This window comes from Candoia aspera, chromosome 3 (genome assembly GCF_035149785.1).
Source record: "Candoia aspera isolate rCanAsp1 chromosome 3, rCanAsp1.hap2, whole genome shotgun sequence".
In the NCBI taxonomy this organism is placed as follows: domain Eukaryota; kingdom Metazoa; phylum Chordata; class Lepidosauria; order Squamata; family Boidae; genus Candoia; species Candoia aspera.
Genome location: NC_086155.1, coordinates 107,047,933 through 107,073,676, shown reverse-complemented (window position 1 = coordinate 107,073,676; position 25,744 = coordinate 107,047,933). Strand labels below are relative to the sequence as shown.

At 41.0% G+C, this 25,744-nt stretch overlaps 1 protein-coding gene across 1 annotated transcript in view; it reads right to left on the bottom strand.

The window, feature by feature from the left end:
* The window catches only part of TNR (tenascin R), a 126,354-nt gene extending 102,558 nt beyond the window's left edge, over positions 1-23,796 (bottom strand). Inside the window, exons 1-4 of the mRNA XM_063298490.1 lie at positions 23,298-23,796; positions 14,449-14,925; positions 5,792-6,055; positions 2,044-2,159 (exon numbers count right to left, since the gene is read on the bottom strand). Of these exons, the coding sequence (XP_063154560.1) occupies positions 2,044-2,159; positions 5,792-6,055; positions 14,449-14,925; positions 23,298-23,796 (1,356 nt within the window). The remainder of the gene's footprint in view (positions 1-2,043; positions 2,160-5,791; positions 6,056-14,448; positions 14,926-23,297) is intronic.
* Between the last annotated feature and the right edge of the window lie 1,948 nt (positions 23,797-25,744).

The following is a 25,744-nucleotide window of genomic DNA, read 5'->3' as shown; positions in this document are numbered from 1 at the left end:
TTGTTATCCAAACTTAACACTTAACTTATGGATTCTGTTACAGAAGTAGATACTAAAACAATTTCTATAAACTACCTTGAATCCATGAAAAGCGTGGTGTATAAATAAAATACAACTTTTATTAGCCATTTTTAATATGGTTTCATTAAAATGATATAGCAAACTACAGTATTAAAGAAATAAAAGTAGCAACTGCTGTATAGGTTCTACTACACTAATGGTTGGTGGGCTGCAGGTCAGTCCTTTTATAACATATTTGTGTAAAAAAGATATCATCATTCAGCTATCATGAGGGTCATGCAGTGGTATAAAATAATACTATATAATGAGATCTGTAGTTCTTTCTTTGCAAATATATTATGAATTGGGAAGTGGAGTAATTCTGGCTTTTAATACAACACATGCAATAATCTTATGATCAGAAGAGCTGCTGCCTTTGTCACAGAGAAGGGGGTCCTATAGTCTACCCTCAGCAGCAAACTAGGACCAGAATGTCAATCCCATCATCTTCACACCATAACGTGACATCAGCCAAAGGCAGCCTGCTTTGAGCATACCAGCTTTTGCCACTACTTGCTGATCTTTATTTCTTCTGCCTCTAGTTGATTTGCAAGGCACTGACTTTGACTCACTCTCTCATAACTTGGTTAGCCAACTATTTCAACTCAACAAACTTTCTCTAAGGCTTTAACTGGTTGATGGGAAGGTGTGTAATGAAGCAATATCTCACAAGGTCATGTGAACAAGGGCAAAGAGAAGAGTTGGACCCAGGCTCCAAGCAGATGAAAAATCACATAAGCCAACAGAATCCATTCTAGGGAGATGCTTTATTAATCCTATCCAAAGATAGAACCAAGGCTAGCTCTATCAAGGAGAATTTTATAAAGAAGGAGCTATTAAAAAACAACCAATTTGGCTATAATTAAGGAATCTGTGAGTAAATTAATTATGAAGACATCACTGGAAAAAGAATATATTTGGGTAAATGTACCAATAAAGGGAAATTCCAAGATCATAATCAAGAAAATCCCAGTGTCCCCTGAGAACTCCAGGACTGAACTTTGTTGCTTCTGATATACATTAATAAAACTCACAGCTCTATGAAACTTTTTCTCTGTTGCAGCTCTACTCTTTATCCTCCTCTTTACAAGGCATCTTCACCTTGGTTGTTTAGAGTCCCCTCTGTCTTTTTTCCCAAGCAACCTGCCTGTGCTGGGCTATGAAGAGTCATGGTTGAGCCTTAGAGCCTCTCTCGTCTCTGCAGATTCATCAGATTTCTCTTTCCCAATTTCTATTTCAAGCAGATATTTTTCCCTCAACCAGTAACTTAGCTCTAAATTCTATTGTTGGAACGGTGGGTAAGGTGGGACCCAGTTTCCCAGGTATTTTGGATGTTACTTTGGCAAAAACATCCTTATGGTCCATTGGAGCAAGCTCCACCCAGAGACAGTACATTCATGAAGAGGTTGCAACTCAGCAAGATGCAACCCTAGTAATTTTCAACATCACATTGTGATTGGTTTACTCTCCTTAATGATAGGCTGTTCCTGAGCAACATCCCATCATGCAGGCAGGTAGAGAAAAGCATTAAGGCATCAAAGCACCCATACTGAAAGCCTGGAAAACCTCTCACTTCAACCAGTTCAGTAACATTTTCTCTGATAGGGATCATGCCCTCTCTATCACTTTCTAATCTGTACTCTAAGCCTTCTAAATGCCCCCTTTGAACCTGTGTTCAAGTTTAAATGTTATTGCTGAACCTTGAAAGCTTTAACTGTTAGAGTGCCAACTGCATGTAAGTTGAATAGCATTGCTCCTTTCCTCCTGATGTATGCCCATCCCTCAATAAATTGCATATTAACATTAAAGTTTCTCCTGGGTCTTTGTTCAGTTTTTTGTTTTTTATTTCTTGCCTTCTCTCGGCTGCTGCCCACATAAATGTTTGCCCAGCCTATGTCACAAAGATACCATAACATGTGATTTCCCTACACATGGTAATAGCTGCTTCTCATGAAAGGACAGCTCTGAAGGCAAGACAGTTACCTTGGGGATGAAGCTGATCTCCCAGCCATCAAGTGGGAAGGAGAAGGGTTCCCATTCCATCTCCACAGTGGTCTCTGTGATAGTTTTGAACTGAAGGCCTTGTGGAGTGGAGAGTTCTGGAATACAGAGATGCAGATGAAAAAGGTGAAAAGGTGAAAGGTCCCCTGTGCAAGCACCGAGTCATGTCTGACCCTTTGGGGGGACACCGCTTTCGCGATGTTTTCCTGGCAGACTATAGAGTGGGGTGGTTTGCCATTGCCTTCCCCAGTCGTCACCTTCCCCAGAAAGCTGGGTCCTCATTTTACCAACCTCAGAAGGATGGAAGGCTGGGTCGACCTGAGCCAGCTACCCAAGAATCCAGCTTCCGCTGGGATCGAACTTGGGTTGTGGGGAGAGTTTTAGTTGCAATACTGCCACCTACCACTCTGTACCACACAAGGCTCTTAGGGATGCAGATAGAGATGGGGAATACAATCTTTTTTTACTTCATTGTCCAAAGCACAGTAACTGGGAAACACCCTGCTTCAGTAAGGCTATTGGAATACTGTGTTTGGAATACTGGGTAATCCTAATCTCCATGTTGATTTTCACTGCTTAGAGATATGAAACCTAAATGTCCAGAATCCCAGGTAGGGACTGGTGGAAATAGGGAAGAAGACAAATGTCTCCCTACTTCTACTAGAATCTAGGTTATTGAAGATGGAACAATTATGTGAACAGTAGGGAGATTTTCCCCAAGGGTAACACTTTAGCCTGAATCAAGGATACTTGTAGGAGGTTAATTATGTCCACAATCTTATCATGAACAAGCTCTATGGGTCAGTGATGCACTAATGCAAAGTTAGTTGCATAATCAAAGTACTGAAGGTGAAAAAGGATAACCGATCTCCACATGTTTCTTTCCAAGCTATGCTGGGTTCTTCAGTAGTAGCAGGTTTTCATGAATACAGAGCCTGGCTTTGCTAATGACCTATACATTTGGCAGAGTGCCACAGCCCTTCCTGATTGAAAGCTCAGAATATTCATAATTGTCAGCTCAAAACTGCATTGCCTGTAATTCATATTTCTTAATTTTTAGTTGTATCTTTATGATACTATAGCTGGAATGTGCTAAACTATTTCTAGGAATGGAAGCTATTATTTGGTTTTAATCAGGTGAACTGAATAGATGTCAGTTGAGACTGTTTCCTCTTGCCTTGTGTGTTGTTGTTTTAATAGAAGAAGCTCAGGGAGAAAAACATATTGGGAAGGCTTTATGAATGCTGCAGGCAGCACAAATAAAGCCCCTTTTGTGTCTCTGTGTGTCTGTGCTACTTCTCTTGTGGTTCACCCACTGAAAGATGAATTTCATCATGATGTTTAATGTGGGTTAATTTACAATTATTGTCTTAAATCATCTGTCTTTCCTTGCAATGATAAGGTTTTAAAACATGTGTTAGCTAAGGGTTGCCAACTTTTCAACCACCCCCAAACCATGCCCTTAACAGTTGCTTGATGTATTGACAGCAGAGGTGCTTATTACATGATGTGAAAACTTCAATTCCTCTAATTCAAGCTGCTACCAAACTCACACGAGCAAGCCAGGCTGTTTCCCCCCACTTGATTGGCAATCAGAAGCTAGCTGTTTCCATGATCTCAGTGGATCCACTTACCCAGTGGCCTTGCATGGGACTTTAATTACCAGGCACTGCTGCAAACCAAAATTTGTGAGCAGGCATGATCTGAGATGAAACAGATCTAATTATGCAAGGATGCTAATGTTGCTTCCAGCAGATTTCCAACATCTGATCAACTTTTTAAATTGCTAACTCAGTATTCCAGGGAGGATGAAAAGACTGTAATGGGACTTGGATTTCAGTGATTTTGAAAATGACATTAATATCAGTATTGGCTCTCAGAGTTGAAACTTTCAGTTAATCCTGATAAACACACAGAACTTGAAAGAGCCCCATGTGTTGATTTGTGTTTTATAATGTGATGCCTCTCTGCTAAGATACAGATTGGTTTGACAATACCATTTGTATTTCTCAGTTCCCCTTTTTGGATATCAGCCCTCCATCAACCATTTTTTCTTTTGAACAATGCAACTAATTGCCTGCATGGAATTCTGATGCTCTGCCTCCATGAAGCTCAGACCTGATAAACCATGTAAGGGTTGAGGCTTATTCTGATTTGTGTTGCTTCCCTTGATTCACTCTGCCTGTTGTGGAGCACCCCTAAAGTCATACCTATTGCTGAAGGTGGAAAAAACACAAGTCAATTTTAAATTGGGGAAGGAACCAATGGCTGCCTTACATTGTGTAGCATCACAGAATTAGCAATTTCTCTAAACCATGACCTGGCATTTTGAAGATTATATAGAAACAACATGTGTAACAAAACTTTTTGTTGCAACTTCTTCAGAAGCTGCTTCTACACACAGGATTCCAAAAACATTCTTGTGGGGGTAAATCTGGAAATGGAATTCTGCAAGAACAGCAGCTGGAAAGAAGACAGTAGTAAACCAAGTTTATGGGAAGAGTTAAGCATCCCTCCTTCTGTTGCTTATTTGTTCCACATCACCCCTTCTCAAGTGGCTTTCTTATAGTCAAAGCAAGTACTGCAGTTCTGTGACATGAATTTATATTACTTTGGCCTTAACTGGTTGATTGGAATCAGAGCATAATCTGTCCAGCAAACACTACACAGCAGAGTCAGCCTATAATTAGGGAGAGAGTGGCAGCTGCTTCAGGTAACAAAAGCGAAGGTTAGGGAAACAGCATCAACAGAAGAGTTGGAGGACAAAGCTATGTGCATCAAGCACCCTGGTCTGCTTTGGCCATCCTAAACTAGCTTGCTGCCCTCAGCTGCAGAAAAGTGTGAAGCCTTGTTGCCATTGCCAGCTTGGTTGGGTTCTGTAAATGGACAAGCTATCATTCTTTGCCACAAACAGCAAAATGTCTCAATCAGTCCACTTGGACAGGCATAGCATGATTGTTCCAAGTTTGTACTGTCCAGGTTCTACTTGGATTTAAATAAATCATTTTGTGAGGATACATGAGCAAGATGCATGGATATTTTCTGGAACCAAAGAATGTGTGAAACCAATTTTTCTGGTATGTTAAGTGGACTCATTCCTCGTTTTGTCCTATCATACAATGTATCTCTGAAGGATTTTATGGGAATAGCCCCCACAGGCTTCTTCAATATATCCAGCAAGGGATGTATAGCAAGGAACTGGAGCAAACAGTTGTAATAAGGGAAGAAGAACAAAATTCTGAGGGTGTTTGAAAATGTGGTCTAGAAATTTGGAAAGCCCAGTAGCCCAACTGAGATTGTTATTTTAGTGCTGATTTTACCAAGCTCTTTTAATTTCCTTGGTATTCCTGCAGATGTGTTTCCTAAATGGAATCTTTCTAGACTGATTTAGTTGAGATTTGTTGAAACTGGCTTCAAATCATTAAAGACTGTTACTATCTTCAGTTATAATTAATAAACAGAACTGCCTTGAATGTTTTCCATTCTCTCCAAGCAAAACAGAACATTTTCTCCTTCCTTACAGAGGAAGACAGGCCTTCTCAACAATCATTCCATAGGAGCACATCATATCTACAACCAATCACCTTCACACACACAGCCTTTTTGTGTTTTAATCTGGAACCTTTTTAAATATATGAAAAGGAGTGTTCTTAAAATCTCCTTAAAACTCCTCTCAATTTTGAAACCTGAAATAGCAATGCTGGGTGCAGAATACGCATGGAATACTTACGGGTGGCTACCTTGACACCAACAGGGGCACTGAGCACTTCACTGATAACAGCGTAGATGCTGATGTTGTATGTCAGGCCCGGCTCCAACTCCTTCAGAGTGACAGTGCTCCAATCCCCAGGCACCCGCTGCTGGAGTTGCAGGCCGCCCGGCACTGCTGGCTGGTAGGAAATCACATACTCAGTCACAGCCATTGGGCCATCCCATTCCAGGTCAATTGATCGGTCCCTGATCACAGCCACTTGCAGACTCTCAGGTGGAGCAACTGGAGGAAGAGGCAATTTTCAAAGGATAAGGTAAGGTGATCCATCAATCTCCTCAAAGTGCCACATCTCTTTGACATGCATTTCCCCTTTGACCAACTGACTGAGACTCTGATACTGAGGACCCATAACTTGGGAGTATATCCTATTGAATTCCATGGAAAATATTTCCAAGTCAAATTGAGTAACGACAACCTTATTTGTGCATGTTCCTACAATAGATATAGTTTTGCCTTCAGGTATTTATTTAAGGGAGCCACCATCATCCCTCCTCTCTGATGAAACCACTTGATCTTACGGTCTTTGCAAGGGCATTTTATTTTGTTAAATATTAACTTAGATGTGGACTAAACAAATGCATTGCACAGATTAGCCTTAAGCCTTAGTTAAAGTTAAATATAAGTGTTGTTTGTATTTCCTCCTTATAGAGAGACCTTCCAGATGGACTTTGGGACTTACTATTTTCACTTCATAGCTTATGTTGTATCTTGCCATGGCCATTTTTTTTCCTTAACAGGCAACCCATTCAGGCCAAAACAAAAGTCCCAGAAGTTGTGTTTCTTTCATAGATCTTTGCCCGGTTTTCTTTTGGGGTGGCTTTGACTTTAACCGCAATGCACCTGCCATTCTCCACAACTCACTCTTTTCAGCATTCCACTTATCAGCATATCTGCAGGACTTTTACATGCACACTTTCTTTTAAATAGAATATTATTTAAACATTCTAGGGTTTCAAAATACTACAGCTACATCAGTTTATGACTAATTCCGTAACTTCCTCTGTCTTTCACTGCTTGTGGCACGTTGGAAACTGAACTGTGCTGCCTTTCCAGTCCCTGTTCACCTCTCTTAATTTGTTAAGGGTGCAAGACAGCTTCATACCGTGAGATGTGCTTGCACACACCGTTCCCCATCCAGATTCAGATACAAATGCAATGATAATAAGTCGTCTTTTAAAACTATTTTTGCCAGCTATGAAGATTAAAAACATGTTTCTGAAGTGAAAACTCAGAATTTTGGGAATCCAAATGCTCCATGAAATGATCCTGAGAATATTCTATAGAATCTACGTAAGTGTCACGCAAGTTAGAGACACTGCTTTCAAAAGAATTCAAACAAACTCTCAAGCAAGTTCGACACCAGATTGAAACAAAATGTAACATCACCACAAAGAGGGAAGAACTTTGGAATGAAGGAAGAAGTTTTCTCCTCATTGAGTATCCTTGTGTCTGAAAGTGCCAGTGCTAAGAGAGATTAGATGGCATATTGTGAAGGCTGTTTGCTAGGAAATGGAGTAAGTGGAATTGAAATTTGCATGTCTTTGTGTTATTTAACTTGCTAGCTTGTACATGAAGTACAAGTGGTGAGGCTTTATTTTCGTCTTAAACTGAACAGGTCAAATGAACAGAATGGCTGAGGCTGTGAAAGGGTGATACAGCAAAGAAAGCTTGCTTAGGAAAAAAAATGCTTTGCCTCTATATTTAGGGGACATGCAAATATATGTAAGTTCTCTTTACTTTAGAAATCATCTGGTACAATGAGGATTAGCTTTAATGAGCAGAAGGCATTTGAGATTATTAAGTTCCTGCATGTGCAGTCAGCTGTAATCAGTAAGGCCGAGGAGGATGCCTTTCATGATTTTGCTTCACTCGTGTAGGAGAGGAAATATCAACATGTCAGAGTCAATACAGAAACACACCCAAGCTTTTTAATTAGCCACAGGAAATTGCTTCTATCTCATTAACTGCTAAACACTTGACTGTGCCTCTTCGTTTGCTGATGGCATTGCCTACTATATTCTTATTTCCCTTCGGGGTGGGGTGCCGGGGACAATGAGGCAAATGTTACTTCATAAGGAAAAAAAATAAGCATCTAGGATGGATGACACTGATACGGATAGGGAGGGAGAACTTTTGGAAGCCTTCCGAGCTCTCGCTGGGCTCAGTAACATCATCAGGCCTGTGATGTAGCCCTACGCCCTTGGCTTCTATTATTACAATTGGAGTGAATGAAATGAAAACATAGACTGAAGTGATATAAAGGAACCTTCCGCTCTGATTCTTAGATAACAGTCCTATGCACATTTACCTAGTAGTAAAGTCCAGTAGTAAATTCAGTGAAAATTACTTCAAACTAAACATGCATACAATTGTACTGCTAGCCACTACCTGTGTTCCAACACTAACCATGGCTTTCTCAGTATTCTGTATATACAGGTAATAAGTGACTAGGCAACCCAAGCAGCCGTTGTGTTGTAGCAACCTGATTTGCAGAAATCAGCTGGTGGAGCTCTCTGTTACAATTTGTAGATGTCTGCAGTACTGCTCTTAATGGGGAGAAGCAATAAAGAATTCAAATGGTTGAACTCCTGCATCTTTGCTTTCATGATGCATCTGGCCTTGGGACTTCCACTGCAAGCAATGGCTGAGATGAAAGACTTAACAGTCCACTCTCCCCATTTGGTCCAGACTCTCCAGAATATTGGATGGCAGAAATGGGGGACTTAGCTCATCTTGACATGCTCATCTTCTTTACATAAAGGGTGCATTTGTAAGAACAGGTTTCCATCATGTGAGTGCTGCACACATCAGTCTCATACTTATGTTGAACTATTCACTGAGAATATCAAGCCATTCTTTGGAATGACATATACTATAAAATATTTGCCCTAATGGAGCCACTGTTCCTGCTGCTGCCAATGAGGGGGTGCAGTTCCCCAGCCAGCCTTTGTGAGTACAGAAGCTGCCTTGAACACACCATCTCAGAAATGTAGGAGGCTGTGTGATTAGTGGGAATGACTGGGGGCAAGATCTTCCTCTGCAAAAAGGAAAGAGGGCAGACTGTGGGCTTTTGGAAGGAGTTCTGCAAAAGGTGCTACTGGAAAGAGAAAAGATGCTGTTTCTGGCCATTGCCTCTTTTGCCACATTCCCTTTGGCTAATTCATTTAGCAAGATCATGAAACTGCCTTGAGTTGGGCTGGAGTAATACTACTCACCCTTATCAAGCCTGCTATTTTAAGTGAGAAATGCCAAACAGCACTTTTCTCCTATTGTTTAAATAGCCTTCTCCTTGAAGCACCAGTAGAAAAGCACTTTGGATAATAGCCCTCCTGCTCTTTTGGAAAAAAAGAAGAGACAAGGGCACTTTATTACTTGACTGATGGATGGCACAAATCACCAAGCAAGCAAAGTCTTTAGTCCTGGACATAATGAGCTGCCTACGTGTATCATAGCAAAAACCATGAGGGTGGTCATGCAACAGCTAAAACTTTGCTGTGGCTGCAAATTCTGAAACCGATAAAAATCCCTTTGGCAAACGAGGAAAATTGCATCCTGGGTTTGAGAGGTCTTCTGAAACCAAACAGTTTGCTGCTTCCTATAGCATCTCTACAGGAAAATAGAATCTTTAGCACTCTTCTAAAAATGCCACTGAGGACATGCCCCTTACAGTAGGTCTTGTTCAGTGGGGCACCCCATTTTCAGTGTTAGTGCCTCTGTGCCACTGAGTAATCCTAGCTGGCTAACAGAAATATAGGAGCTGATGACAAAACTTCCAGATACTGGAAGTGAATTGAATTACTCTTAAAGGTTGGAATCAAAATTCTTTGTTCTTTCACAACTGTTCTATAACAGATATTTATGATTCATTTATTTATTACATGTCACACTACTGTAATCTACAGGGTCTCTTGGTGATTAACAATTACAAGAGATAATAATTACAATGTTAACAAAACTAATTAAGTTAAATAAAAATTAAAAATGAAGCAACAGCATTTAAATAATAAACTTCCTATTCTCCAGAAGGGCTCTGTTTTCAATAGTTCCTGGAAGAAGTTCAAAAAGACTGCTAACCTAATTTCTAAAGGGAGCTATTCCACAGGACTGAGGCCATAACTAAAAACAGCATTTCTGGGTCTTAGACCCCCATCGCCTTGTGAAAATGGGAAACTCTAGCAGTTTTTCCTGAGAAGAATGAATCAAAGAGATTAACTTTGGGAGGAGAAGGTGGTTTTGCAAGTATTCATATGCCCAGTCACACAGGACTTTGTAGGTGAAAACCAGTATTTTGGATTGTACCCAGAAACCCACTGGAAATCAGTGCAAGGTCCACAGCTCATGGCAACAAGTGCCAGTTAACAAGCAGGTTAACAAGCATTTTGTACCAACTGCAGTATTCAAGTGGTCTTCAAAGGCAGCTGACTGTCTTGAAGGTGACATCAAGTGACCTACTGCAAATATGATTAGAGATTGTTCTGGAAGTCCTGGGAAGCTTGGATCTCTGCTCTTTCCTCTGGTCACTTGCCAGCATCTCCTGAAGTCATTTCTCTCTTATGGCTTGCCACATTAGCATTTTGTTGCTGGGTTCCTTTCCTACCCATCATCTCTCCCCTCCTCTGTATTTGCTAGCAACTTCTCTCCAGGCTTTCAATAAAGTAGAGCAGAGAAGAGCAAAGCTGTCAGATCTTTGAGGTAGGCCAGGAAATAGACACAACTTATACTAAACAAATTCAAGGTGAGATTACTGGGGGTTTCTTTCTCATGCTTCCCTCTATCCCTGGACTATTAGTCCCTTGTCCGTCTCTCCTTAATGGCTCATTTCTTCCTTCCCCCACTGAATGGCTCTTTCACAACTTGCACAAAGTCAGCTCTAATTTTTATACAAGGGCAGAATTTCACTATTTTATCTAGGAAAGAAGGGATGTATTAATGGTATTCACAGTATTCCATTTAAGCCAGTGTTTCTCAGCCTTAGCAACTTTAAGATATGTGGACTGGAACTCCCAGAATTCCCCGGCCAGCAAGGTTAGGAAACACTGATTTAAGCAGTACTTGAAATCAGCAGATCTCCACTATTTTATTGGTGGGAGAGTGGGCATATCTGCATAATTCTGCACTGGTATTCTCTGAAAGGGGATTGGTGAAGGTCTTTGCCATTAGAAGTAGCAGCCGCGTTTTAGCTCACTGTAACATCTGGAATATAACACAGGTTGTTGAACTGTGCTTTTGTTGCTTATCTGTCAATTCCTTAATATTTGTCAGTTTCCATCACTTCTCCCATGAAATGAAAGGTGTTACCCAGTAGCCAGCCTGTTTCAGTTGTAACTCTTTGTAGAACCATAGAATGTAAGGGCTGGAAGAGGTGTTGGAGGTTATCTACTCCTACCTACTGCCCAAGTGCAGGAATCCCTTACTATAGCATCCCTGCCCCAGAGCCACCCAGCCTTAGTTTAAACCCCTCCAGCAAAGGAAAGTCCACCACTTCTGTCCTGTTCCATTGTTGAAAGGTTCTTACTTTTCAATTTTTTCCTGATGACCAGCTTAAATCTACTTCCTTGTAATTTAAGCCCATCCTTTCTTGTCTTGTCTTCTGGAACAACTCTGAGCAATTTTGCACTGTCTTTAACCCGAGAGCCCTTCAGATGTTTCAAGAAAGCTGCTGTCGTGTCTCCTTTTCTAGGTTAAACATACCCAATGCCTCATATATGTATTTTCTTTCCAGACCTCTTATCATCTTGGTTGCTCTCTGGACATGTTCCAGCCTGTCAATGTCCTTCCTGAAAAATGGTACCCAGAAATAAGTACAACATTCTCAGTGTGGCCTCTACACAGAACAAAGAGAATATATTGAGAAGACCATTTGAGAAAATCTGATCTCCTGCTACCACTCCAGTCACATTGGCTGGCAAGGCTCCTTGCAAAAAATGTATAAAAAGATGTTCCTAGTCTTTAGTTCATTTGGCTGAGGGGCTTTTCTTTGCTGTTCTGCTTCAGTAACTTCACAGAGCAGTGGCCTTTATTACTGAATCATCTGCCTGGAGTCTTCAAAGTCCAGCCTTGTGGTTTTGGATAGCTACGTCTGAGTTGTGGTAAGTCTTCAGCCCTTGAATTAAAAGCGGTAATATTCAGAGAAAGCCACTAAAATCTCACAGAAAATGTGAGGTGCTCTTGGACAATGACAAAAAACAAGAAAATAAAACTCCAGGGTTTGTTAGGACTCAGCAATATTGCCAAATGCATACTGTACCCATAACTGCCTCTGGTCACACTGAGCTAGGCATCTCTTTTCCTTTCCACCAGGGGCGTGTGCGGAAAAGCATAAAAACAGACAGAGCTTAAATTGCACTGTTGTGGTCACCCGTCTTCTGCTTACAAAATATAAACTAGAAACTCCTAAAAAAAAAAGCCTTTTCTGTAGGCAAAAAAATTGGCAAAGATTTATACGATCTGAAGAGAAACCAGAGTTTCTAACCAGCCAGATGTCTTAGCTGCATAACGATTTCAAAATTTAGAAGAGCCTTATCTTTGGCTAGATTTAATGCCCTTCCAACAGCTGTTATTGAAAGGAGATATCGAAATACCCCTTTCGATCAAAGATTGTGCCCATGTGGTAGAGGAGTAATTGAAATGATGGAACGTGCCATTTTATACTGTCCCCTCTATGCAGGTGCTCGTCAGAAATTATTATCTCAATTTTTTACTAAACATCCAGGTTGTTCTGATTCTTTTTATCTCAAGCTGTTTCTATCAGACCAATCTGATTTTATTTCATTGACCATAGCTAAATATTGCTCTATAATTTGTACAGCACACCGCAATATCTCCTCACATTTTTCCTATAATTTTTTTAGAATTTTAAGTGTTTTCTCTTTTATTCTAATTAGATGTGAATTCTCTGGTTTAATTGCTGGTCTATGACTGAATAATCATTGATTTGATTTGATAACGTAAGTTAGCATAGTTTTACATTTTCGTAGTGTTTTACACATTTTAGTATTGCTTATGTCCTTTTATAGTTATTTGCCCTAGTTGTTTATAGTATTTAGATTATTCATAAAAAAAATTGGCAAAAAACTAAGCACCTACATTATTATTGCTCTATATTCCTAAATTACAATCCTCATAATCTTCTCTTGCTTTGTTCTGAAACTTACTGAGTTGCTGAGCCACATTATAGAGATTTTGATGTTTTGGAAATTTTTCCCTCCTGTTTTTTTTTTAAAGGGTTCCTTGGGCAACTAATCAAAAGGTTTTGCTCATCTTTTCCATCTGTTCCTCTTTAGCATGTCTTCTTTAGAAAGAGGAAAAAAAATGGATGTGGAAGAGAAAACACAGGAGCTGTATGTGTAGAAGACAGTGTTACCTGAAACACCTGTAACTTTGTGTGAATAATGTTGGGTTTGCAGAATAAAAGTGCTCCCTGGAAACACTCAGTATTCATCTGACCATGGAAACAGCACTAGCTTAGTTCTGAGGCCACTGCTCTGAATTAAACATTTATATTTAGGGCTACAAAGTTTTAATTGGTTTAATCAATAGACTAGCTGAAATGTTCTCCACAAACAGGTGATTTAACTTGAATCCCCCTTGAGTGAATGTTTCTATCACTGATTCAGAACGAAACTCAGATTAACCAACTTTATTTGATTTGTCTGAGGGTCAATTTTAATTGGTAATGGCAACATTCAGTCACTAGAGCTGCAAGTTAAATTGACCCTTGTTGGTGAGATTGTATCAGTATGAGAATAAATGACCTTTCTTCTAGTAATGTGTCTCAACCTATAATTTAGTGAACAAAAGATATATCTATTTTGGATCTCCCCAATACAATCAATTATAGGTCAGTATTTTTGATATCTTTAACTACATGCTGAGATATTGAAATGAATTAATTAACTTATAGACAGCAGATGCTTGATGAAATCAAAACCTTAAATTAGGAAATAGCTCTCTAGTCTTCAATATTTCACATTCTAGACTTGTTTTAACAACTCCCTAAAGCTTGCTTCAATAGTAGAGTTCTTCCACTATTATGTTTTACTACTAGCTGTGTGCCCTGCAGTATGGATGGATAGATATGCCTCCTTCTGCATAAATCCTGTTTTCACGTAAGTGTGCATATTTAAAGAAAAAATGAATTTTTCCCATGATTTTCTACATTAAAACATTTTCTGTGTTAAAATGCACCTTTTAACATGGATTGTCTTAACTATTCATTTTATATGCTTTTAAAGTTTATTTGTTGTAGAGAAATGAGAAAACCAGAGATTAATGATATTAACTCTCTGTATTGTGAGAAATGCAAATCATGTCTGTTTGCTTAAAAATGTGGATTGGGCGGAAGTCCTCAAGCATCTCCTCTCCTCCCCATTAATTTCTCAGTCAGCAATGTGTGCACAAAACGGCCTTTTTGCAGTCTTTTTAAAAAAAAAAAAGGATATATAATACACTGCCTAAATTCTAGTGGATCTGGTTGCATGTATGTAGCAGGTACAATATTTTCCATGGCAAACGTTGCTTTTTAAAAAATATGCTTCAAGTTTCTAAAAAAGACAGACAGGCGGACCTGGAATTTCCAAGGGGCCCTTTATCTTAGGGGTTGCATTCTGCCATACCTGCTGAACAATCCCGACCCTGGTAACCTTCCTCACAAGAGCACAGGCCTTCTTGGCAGAATCCACGCCCACTGCAAGCATTGAGGCACCTCAGCTGCCCACAGTCTTCCCCTACGTAGCCCTCTTGGCAGAGGCAAGTCCCATTGGCACAGGTCCCCTTCCCTGAGCAGTCTTCTGGGCATCTGAGCTCATTACAGACTTCTCCAGCAAAGCCCTCTTCACAGATACATTCTCCATCCACACAGAGTCCTCGGGAACTGCAGTCAGTTGGGCAACGTGCCTCTGAGCAATCTTCCCCACTATAATCGCTGTCGCAAACACACCGGCCATCAATGCACACACCCCGGCTAGAGCAGCCGAGAGGACAGAGTGGCTCGGAGCAATTCTTTCCAGCCCAGCCTTCATCGCAGATGCACCCACAGGTTTCCAGGCTAAAGTTACCATGACTGCTGCAGTGGGGGAGGAAATCCAGCTGCCCTGGAATTGTAAAAACAATTATTAATGATATATCGTTGGTACACTTCATGTTCTTCGTAATAGTGAGTAATGACCACATCACATCAACTCTAGATCTGTTCTATTGGGCTACTTTCAACAACTGCTGTTGATGCTTCTCTTAAATCCTTAGTCCCTCATCCCCCTTGCCCCGCAAAGTGTGATTGGCTGTCTCTCTCCATTTAGAATTCCCCACAGTGACTTCAGTGTAGCATTACAGTAAGGAATGAACATGGCAAATAATTCTACTTAGTTTCCTGGCATTGATGGAGGAAGAAGTTTCCTTGCTAAGGGTCTCCTCTAACTCTTGCTGGGTGGCCTTATGTCTGCATGCATGAGAAAGAAAAAGAGAGAGAATGAGGGATGCTTGCAATGGCAGTGACCCAGCCATCAGAGAGCTTGGGCTATGAGGTTCCTAAGAGCATCTAGGTCACCCTTAGTTGGGTGAAGTTGCATGTTCTGGAAACGACATAATGCAAATCTCCAGATAAGTGGAACACTATTGTTGCTGAATTCTAGGTGCTACAGATCCTGGGAAATAAAGTTATTCAGTTGTCATCATGTCATACTATGGACTGAAACTCCTTTGAGAACATTTTCCAGGTTCTGTGGAGCTAAGAACATGCTGCTGCAAAGGCCAAAACACACAAAAGGGCTTCAAGCTCCGCAAAATATCTTTTCTGTTGCTCTGCCATATATATAGCAGTTCTGATTTTTCTGAGGCTGTGTTTGAGCAGCACCATCTCAGGTGCCTAGAGACCTGAGAAATGTAACTCATCACAGTGCTGTGTCCTTAGAATGGGTGCCAGGTGGCCTAGAAGCTCCCTGTCCAAAGGCTCTTTCTGACCCCAGATAGTCATGGGCCTGCTGAATAGCATCCACCACAGGGAAAAGGGGCCCTGAGACATGCAATTTACAGGCCACTTAATGCCCTGGTGCCTGCAGGGTGGCAATATTTAAGATGTTGGGGTTGGGGGAGCAATGTACATGTGGCTCTTATAGAAAAGGTTCTTGTACTATCTGCCTGGATTACATGCTGCTGCATCAAATAAATGGGAAAATAAAAGTTATGGAATTGGCTACAGTGGGGGTTGGGAAGATTCTGGCTGGTGAAAAGTATTTATATTATACCAAAAGCCAAAGCGATTCCTTCCCAATTCCTGCAAAGTGTGACTCTGTTAAATTCAATCCACGGTTGCGATGAAAGAGGTTGTTCCTCTTCCAAAGATATTGTCATGAGTGAGGATGGCGAGCAGGGGGCTCCCATCCAGGCTGTAAAGCGCATGCGTAGTACTGAGGAATTAGGTGGCCATTCAAAGAGACACAGATCGGGCCCGCCTTAGTCTTTGGGGTTTATATGTCTGGGTTTTTCCCACGCTTCTTCAGTTTGTTAGGATTCTCTGTTACGTAGCAGTAATAAAACACTAGAGACCTACTCCTTGTCTCAGCGTGGTTCCTGGCTGTTAGGACAGATACATTGGCTGTATCAATATCAAGTTTATTTGTGATACTTCTTGGGGGGTGGCAGCAAAATGTATATTTTGAGATTTTATTATAAACACCACTTCCCTGAGAAGGATGAGACATCTTTAGCTAAAAATTAGAATTGTTTTCCTTCTAACTTTGGAAAGCTATAGATCGATTGCCATTATCAATGGATACTCTGCATAAGTATCTCCATCAAAACAAACTCATATATTGGGGGGGGGGGAAATCAAAGGTTTCATTAAAATTCTCCAGTTTTTTCCCCTCCCCAATATTGGCTCAATCCTCAATCCTCAATCCCATCTTAATCAAAATTTTAAAATATCCCCAAACATCTAGGATAAAGAACTGGTGGGCAAGTCTCTGGCCCGAGGGGGCCACCACTACTCTCTTTGTAACATGTTGAGCCAAAAAGAGCTCCTCCCATTTTTTACTGCCAGCAAGGAAAGAACGTCTGAAAGGAATGTACCTTGAATAAGGGGAAAAAAACCTTAGCTGACAACATTCCGTGACACCTCCCAAATATAATTTTGGATAGATTTTTAATATGAATTTGAATACTCTCTAATATTTCATAGCACATCCCCATTCCAAGGATCGCTGCTGGAGCCTTCCATTCTTATGCATTGCTGAAGGCTTTTATTGTAAGTTTTGGTACATAGCATATTCATTGTCATTGCGATAGCTAATTCTACCCAAGTGGCTCAAAGGGTGTGTCCTGGTGTGCATGCACAGTCTCATTTTAAACATTTAAAGATGGAATGTCGTATTTTACAATGGAATTATTGTCTGTATTAATGAAACAGTTTGTTGGTTTATTTATTTATTTCAATTTATATGGCTGCTTTTCTTACCATCATAATTCTGGGCAGCTACTCAAGACTCAGAGCCTAAGGACTTTATTGCACCTTTGTTGCTGTACAGTCTTTGATAATGCCTATCACATAATGTCAACGTTAAATCAGCAATAACACTCTCCAAATCATAAAAACCTTACTTCCTCCTCATCCTTTCAAAACCACTATTTTCTATTTGGTGTATATCCATGAGTATGCAAAAGTGAAATTACTGCAAAAGGCAACTTTCAACAAAATGGGAAAAGTAATTTGCCAAGGACAGGTAGAAGAATTGTCCTTAAAAGAGCTGGAACATACTGCCAAACTGTGAACCCATGTTGGCCTATCACTCTCACTGTGGTTTCTATTTTGAGCATTTGCCCAACTGAAATGCTGCTCATGGTGAATTGCTTCCTGCTGCTCAGTCAATTCTGGCATCAGCAAGAGTCTACCTGTAATAAAGAAAAGATGCTGCTGTTGGACCCATCCTCTCTACTCTATATTACAAGGTGAGATGAAAAGAAAGGAAAGACGGGTGACAGCTGGGGACATAGGACAACAAATTCCAGTATAGTCTCATCCTTTAACAAGTATTCTCCTCCCACATGGGAGGAAGAGGAAGATGATATACAGGAAGGAACATATACATTATTCTCCATTCTTCTGAAATGGTTCAGAACTGGTTAGCAAAATATTCCCACCTCTTTTACTGTTGGGGGTGGGGAGTGAGTGAGTGGGAAGGAGGGGAGTCTTTTTTATCTCCTTCCTCCTAATCCCACCCCACGCTGAACAGAAGAGAACAGTTTTAATAGAGCTACCATATCTGGGATGCAAAAGTTCAAAACTCTGGATGACATTAGATGGCAGGGAAAAGCCGCAGCAAATTATCTTTGCTGCTTTCTAGCTGTCATCCATGTTTTTGTAGCTCATATTCAGTAGGCCTAGCCCTAATCTCTTGGTGTACATTCTCTTCCTCAATATCCATCTGCAGGATAGGATCTTAGCTTGCTTTTGTGTTACAATTTCCTCTCTCCACATTTTTCCTCCTTTCTTTCTGCTTTGAGCTATTTTTTTTTTTTACCTTTCATTTTCATAGTTCAATTCCTCCAACATTCTGTAGGCTTCAAGGCTCATTGGTCTTTGAGTGATTTGTTTTACACATCTTATTTTCTTATAATTTTTTTGCTCACAAATACATTTCTGTGTACCAGAACCCTCTGGGAATGCAAAATTGCTATCTTACATTTCTTCCATACTGCTAAGAAGTACGTTCACTCTCATTATAGAACTTTCTCCCTAGCTTGCTTTAATGCTCTACCATCAGTAGTGCTAGAAGGAAAGTATAAAGACATCTCCATTTCAGAGCAAATATGCCCATGTGAAATTCAAACAGCAGAGTCTCTAGCCAAGGCATTTCTACACTTCCTTCTCTAGAGGAATCCATACTCTGACTTAATAACCCCCCTTAGACTTGATAGATTATATCCAACTCTGATTTTTGGATTAGTGTTGTAAAATGACTAGGAGAATCACAGCATTTCTATCACTCTTCCATTGTGTTAGCATCAGTTTAGAACAAACCTAACCCATATCATTGTATGATGTTCTTTTTCCTTTTGACTATTTATAAACTTGATTTTCTTTACATGATTTCTCCATATAATCTGTTCTTACATAAAAATAAGTAAAGCTCTACATGGTTGATTCTTGTTTGGCTTCTAAAGGAACAAATGGGATCTGCAGTAAAAACTTGCAACATAAACAACTTAATTAAAATACTGTTTTTTCTCTATCAGTCACTTCCTGGTTTGGGACATAACTCCAAGGACCTCATCAGAGGCCTTGCTCTGAATGTCTCTATATTTTGAGCCTAACTGGATGATTATTTGATGTGAGCAAGCTCTTTCAGTGGTGGCCCCATATTTTGTTTTAGATTGTTTTTTATCCTGCCTTTATTATTTTTTTAAATAACTCTAGGCAGGAGACATACCTAATATTCCTTCCTCCTCCTATTTTCCCTACAATAACAACCCTGTGAAGCTGGGCTGAGAGAGACTGGCCCAGGGTCACCCAGCCGGCTTTCATGCCTAAGGTGGGACTAGAACTCTCAGTCTCCTGGATTCCAGCCTGCTGCCCTAACCGCCAGACCAAACTGGCTCTCCATTGTTAAACACCTTCCTCAAATTGTTAAATGCCCTCCTTAGAAAAGCTCACTTAGTCTTAGTACCTTCCTTCTTGCTCTTTCAGGGCCAAACCAAGCCATGTTTATTCACTCAAGTATTTTAACGTATATGCCCCCAGGTTATGTATGTCATCACTTAACTTTCTGGAGTTATGTTTTTGAGTGGTTGTTTTAGATATTTCTGTTGATCACCTTTTAATGCTTTTTAGTCTTCACTTTGTTTTGAAAAGTTTGTGTTTTTGCACTTGCGATTCATACTAAATGCATATTTAAAATAATTGATTTTATTGATCTTACTCTTCTCTTTTATTGTAAGTTCAGGCTATAGCTATATGACTGACTGAAGACCAGCTCAGTTGTACTGCTCAAGCGTCTCCTCAAGGGGGAAATTAAGGAGAAACAAATGGAATTAGGACTTCTCCTTCGGTTGTTTTTACTGCCATCCTCCATTTGCCCAGTGGCCTTTCCCTGTACGTAAGTATTACTGGAGGGTTCAGGTTTGGGATTCCTAGGTTTGATCCTTTTAAGATTAATACAGGATGGGGAGAGGATGGCTCTCTGGAATCTCTCTTCCATTGTTTCCTCCCTTTGGAACCAACCCTTCAAAATACAGGGAGGATAGTTCTATGGTCTTATTGCACTTTCAGGATATTACTATAAATTGCTCAGAGGCTTGATCAGCCCAGGTTCCTCAGGCATCTCCATTTCCCCTGTGTTTTCAACTGCTATTTTAACCTTTCTTGTCTCAGTTGCTTTCAAGTATAATCTTCTAATATTCTAACAAGAAAGGTACCTTCTAACCAGTCTTGTCTCAGTTGTCAGAGTCACACCTTCTGCCTCATTTCTGATTTTTAGAATCCATATGCCCGTGATTATTCCTTTCTTCCCTCACTGCACTGGAAAGGGCCCAATTCCTCCATTTAAATGGCAGTTGCGAGTGCTGATTGATTGGTTGGAAGGTGCCAGGGAGGAGACACACCAAGCAGAAATACTTTACACCAGTGCTTCTCAACCTCAGCAACTTTAAGTCGTGTCGACTTCAACTCCCAGAATTCCCCAGCCAGCCGTGGATTTATTTTCTTCGTTTCTTTTCCAATATTCGTATTGTTTTTATCTTGTTAAAAATGTTTTCAGTAAAAATTATATTAAAAAAAGAATACTTCTTCCTATATTCCCCAGAATATATTCCCCTAGAATATTTTCTATGTACAACCTATTGTCATGAGTGCCGTTGAGCTGAAGACATCAGCACAACGGCACACATGACAATAACGAGGAAGCAGAGGAAGGGACTCAAGATAAGCATAGCACGCACAACAACAGACACAGACCCTGGGCGGATGATTCAGCCATCAGGACACAAAAGAGAAAGAAGGAAAGACAAAGACAAGGCGGATCACGAGGCACACCCAAGCTGTTAGCAAAAGCGCAACGGAGATCGCCCAGCTGACAGCAATCACCGGCTGAAGGAGGAAACCGATGATGGGCGATCCCGGGGCAACAGCTGGGGCCCCGCAACCCTTCACCTACCGGCACGACAGTATACAGGACAAAGGGGGGATGACGTAACCCAGGGTTAGGGGGCGCTGACCGGCGCGGGGTATTTAAACCCCGCACCGGCGCGCTCCCCTCACTCTCAGCTTTTTTCACAACTGACTCTACGTATGAATAAACCAGAACCTGCTCTCCTATGAATCAGCGTCTGTGTCTTACTCAGCGGTAGGCAGTGCATGACACCTATCCATTTTGGAACTGAGATTCATTATGCCAACAGCTCTCTTCCAAAACTTCTTAGCACAATGGCCTGCTGTTTCTTTAGAAGTTCTGAAGAACAGATTTGTAGAGCTGACCAAGTGAACCATGTCTTTTGGATGACTAAACTGACAGAAGGTTTCCAGTGAACTCCACAAGGCTTTGCTGTTTGCTATTCAGACAGAACCCATATGAACAGTTCTGCTTCCATTGTAAAAGTTGTTGTTGCTGTTGATTGTATTTTATTCTGCTAAGGATGTATTCATGGGCATTTTAAACATGTGCCCTTGTTACATGATCACAAGTGATTGAAGGTTATTCATAAATAACCAGATACATGATTGCGTGTCTCAATGATACAGATGTAAGAATTGCTGCATTCCTTGGCCCTGTTCAGATGTTCATTTTTATCATATGAAAGGGGAGAATGAGGCTATGTTTCCTGCCCATCACTCACCTTTATACATATAAAGTTCTTCCATTTACCCAGAGTTTTAAATCGCATGGAGAACACATACCCACAGAGCACTGTACTTTTGAGAAGAGCAACCCCCTGCCCCATCTTCCCAATCCAATTTGAGGAAGGTAGAAAGAATGGGTGCTAGTTTCTGTCTATCCCACCAGATCTGGCAAGGTGGGCCTGCTCCAGGTCCTTTCCGAGAAACAGTGTCATCATATGGCACCTAGAAAGCGTGGCTTTCTGTCATGATGCCTGCCCTGTGGAACAACCTCCCACTGAGATTTGAATGGCTCTGAGTTGGTTGGGCTTCTAGAAGCCCTTAAAAATCTGTCTCTTCCTTCAGGTCTAGAGTCAGGATGATAGTGGAACCCAATGTGTGTTTTTGCACTGTGCTGATTGAGGACCTGATTATTTTTACCTGGTATGTTTCACTGTCTTTCTATTGTTTTTGCATGTATGTATGATTCTGTTTTTAGTGCTTTGTTAGCTACCCCAACCATATTGGCTGGCCATTTAAATTAGCTGATGGACTGAGAGCTACCACAGCTAGGTGGCAAAAAATCTAGAAGCCCACCTGATGGCACTAGAAAGGCAGAGTTTCTGCATTTCTTTCCTGCCATCTAGTGGTCATCTGGATCTTTTCAGCACAGATATGGCAACCATGGGCTCAGGGTAACAGGGAATGATTTCCCTTCCCCTGATGCATTTTATAGTTGCATGAAGGAGAACAGGGCTCTTGTTAATACCAGTTTCATTTCTTGGAAGCAATATAGTGGTCTTGTTCTCCCTTTATGATGCTACAGAAGCATAGCTTGTTCTTTTGATTCTTAGTATTTCCCACTCTAACTCTGGTTGGCTTCCTTAAAATGTGGGAGCAGTTACCTCCCTGTTTCAGAATTGTTGGGTTGCTTCTGCATAGAACCTTTATTGTACTTTCTCAAACTTTGGAAATAATTCTCCTAAACTTTTCTTCGTCTCTTTGTCTTTCTGAAATTTAAGCTCACTCATAGAAATAGGAAAGGATTTGGTGAAGTATTTAATATTTAATATTATCATGGGAGAGGCAGTCGCAGTACAGTTTTTCTTGAATTTGTAAACCTTTCCCTAGAATAAACAGGACATAGCATTATTTGGGAGGAGGAAGCAAGGAATGCTAACCACCGTATGCCTTCAAACAATACTTCTGGCGTATTCTCAGAGGAATGATGTCTGCTAACTGCTGCTGTCTATCAATGGCAATTGATAGTGGGCAGTGATGCTACCCATGGCAAATCTCTTCCCACAAACCTTTTGAAGAGATTCTGTACCCAAGGTCCACTAACCTGCATAAATAGTAATAGAGGGGGTGGAATGGGGACAAGTCATTACTTTTGTAGAAAGAAAAAAAGTGTAAGGAAAAAAAACAGAGTGAAAGAAGGGGAAAATGGACAGACATAGTAAAAACTAAACATGGATCTAATCCTACTTGTAAAGATTAAAACTAAAGTGGATCTCAAGTCTGCAAAATGGTAGACCCTGAAATTTGGAAGCAGAATGGACTATTCAGTCTATTCAAGCATCAAGCAAATGACTCCAAGTTCATTCTTTCACCTTTGACATTTCTTAGCTCCTAGGAGGACCTCATGGCATTAGTTACTACCTGTGGCTGCATTCTCTTGACAGCAATTGGAGTTGCATTGGTCTCGGAGCATAGACACCTCCCTTTCCAGCATCTCAATCCTGCTCAGCAGCTCCTGTATGTCCCGGGAGGAGGCGGCACACTTGCAAGTCTGTTTGGGAAGGTTTATCTTGTGGGTGAAGGTGACCTGGCTCTCACTGTCCGAGGTCTGCTCGGTGTATTCCATCATCCGGTCATCTTCCGAACTCACCTCTGGGTCAGAAGAGGCCTCTAGGGAGGAGGAGCAGAGGCTGTCCAGAGGCACATTAATGTTGTATATATGGCTGAAGACCATGGGTTGCTCTTTGATAGGTGATGTGTAGTTGGCAAAGCTGCCTTCTTCATCAGTCACCTGTTTTTTAACTCTCTCTGTCATCACTTCCAGGCGGCATTCAAAGGGCCTGAAGATGGATGCCAACAGCATTACGTTGAGACTAACCAGAACATTTCTTAGGACCACATTTTCGCCATCCGCCCTCATCTTCTTGAGAAGGACAGGGAACCTCCACGCCAGCCTTGGGAAGCAATGTTTTAGGAAGGCCTGCAATGAAGCACAGCAACATTTTGTTACAAGTAGCTGCTAAGAAAATCTGATGAAAAAGATCAGGACAGCATGGGACATCTATGCACGGGAGTAACATTGCATTGTCATGCATAGGATAAGATATAAAGGTACAGGTTAGCTTGCAATGAAAAGATTTTTATAATCCATAGTAAAGGAAAGGGCAGCTGAACTCTTGCTGCCACTACTACTTGTGATTTGGAGCTTTTCCCCATTTGCAAAGTGCTTCATAATCTCAAGCCTGTGCAGAACCTTCTCCATCTGTTCAACCCAGAAAGCTTCTCTGCCTTTATACAGAGTCAGGCTCAGGGCCGCTGATGCTGAGCAGCTTTCTAGTCCAGAGTTTTTCCAGTCAGGGCAGGCAGCAATTGAACCTGGGACCATCTGAGTGAAATGTGCCTGAGCTATGCCTGATTCCCAGACCTCTCACTATGGGTCTGGGGCAATCTTTCCATCCTTATTGCATCCTGAAATACATATTTGACCCTGAACACAGGTTCTCCCAGTTCACCCTTCCTCTGTCCTCTTCCACTCCTTTATGAACTTCCTGTGCTCAGTTTTAGGCTATCGATTCTCTGGCTCAGCAACCTGTTGTTTGATTCTTGGTCTTTAACATTAAAAATTAATTGCTCAAAATAATTACTGCAATAATTGTAATTGTTAAGTACCACGACAATCTGGAGAAGCATCTGGAGTGGCAATATTAATTGGCTGATGACTGTTTTCCACAGTGCCATGTAATGCCGTTGTTGGAAGGAACTCATTGATTTATGCCTATTGGATCTGAGCAGTTTTTTGGATATCTTGGAAAGACCTTCATAGTTTTTAAGCTTAGGTGGTTGGTGCTGATGAGATGGGTACAGTCCACATCAGAAGAATACTTCCTTCCCCCTCTAAAACATTTATTCTGCACATATTGATTGGCACTGGGGAAAAAAGAATTGAGCATTAAAATACAGATAGTGATTGTTTCAAGCAGCAGCATGCCTTCACCTTAGTCCGTGTAATGTTTGCTAGAAATGCAGAGCTAGTCTGACTGAAGGCCACTGCATTAAATATAATTAAACAACCCTGCACAATATTTGGTTTATTTACGTTTCTGCTTAGGACACACAAATACAGCTTGTTAAAAGTCATTTTGCCTCCCGCTCACACAGGATGATTTGGTAAAGTGTCTTTATCTGCAACAGGGCAACTTTCCATTTTGGTATTGATTTGCAGCCTCTGGGTGTTAAATCCAAACTGCAAGGGCCAAATTCATCCTGCAAGGAAAGCTATTTCCTTCAAAGTAGTTAGGCCAGATCTATATGTAGTTCAGCAGGGTTTTCCTTTGTTGCTGTTGATTGAGGGTAGGTGGATGGGGGCTGGGAAAGCTATGCATTGATCAGCATTTCACTCTAATGCCTTTGCTTTAAAGAACTGTGGCAGGGGCTCTGCAGCCAGCAGGCAGGCAGAGCAGTGCCTCCATGCCAAAAGAGCCTCATTATTCCAAGCATAGCCTTGGGATCGGGGGACTGCCTATTGCTTACCTGCTGCTGGAAAATTTGTCTTGCGTTTAGTTCTCATTGGACACCTGTACAATTTGAATGCAGCTCTTTTAAAGAAAAGTAGCTTAGAATTGGATGTTCAATTTTCTACTTTGGGTTTCCTGGCATAATTTCATATTCCACTTATTCAATGGCAGTAGCTATCTGATTCCGTTTTGGTCAATTGTCATAATTACTCTTGTTGTAATTTTCTCTCCTTTTCTTTGAATTTTCCCTCCTATGCTTCTCAAGCCAAAAACAGTCATCATTCAGAGTGCTTCTGCCATCCCCCCCCACCCCAGCACCCCCAAACTCTCACAGCTATTCCTGCAACAGCCTGT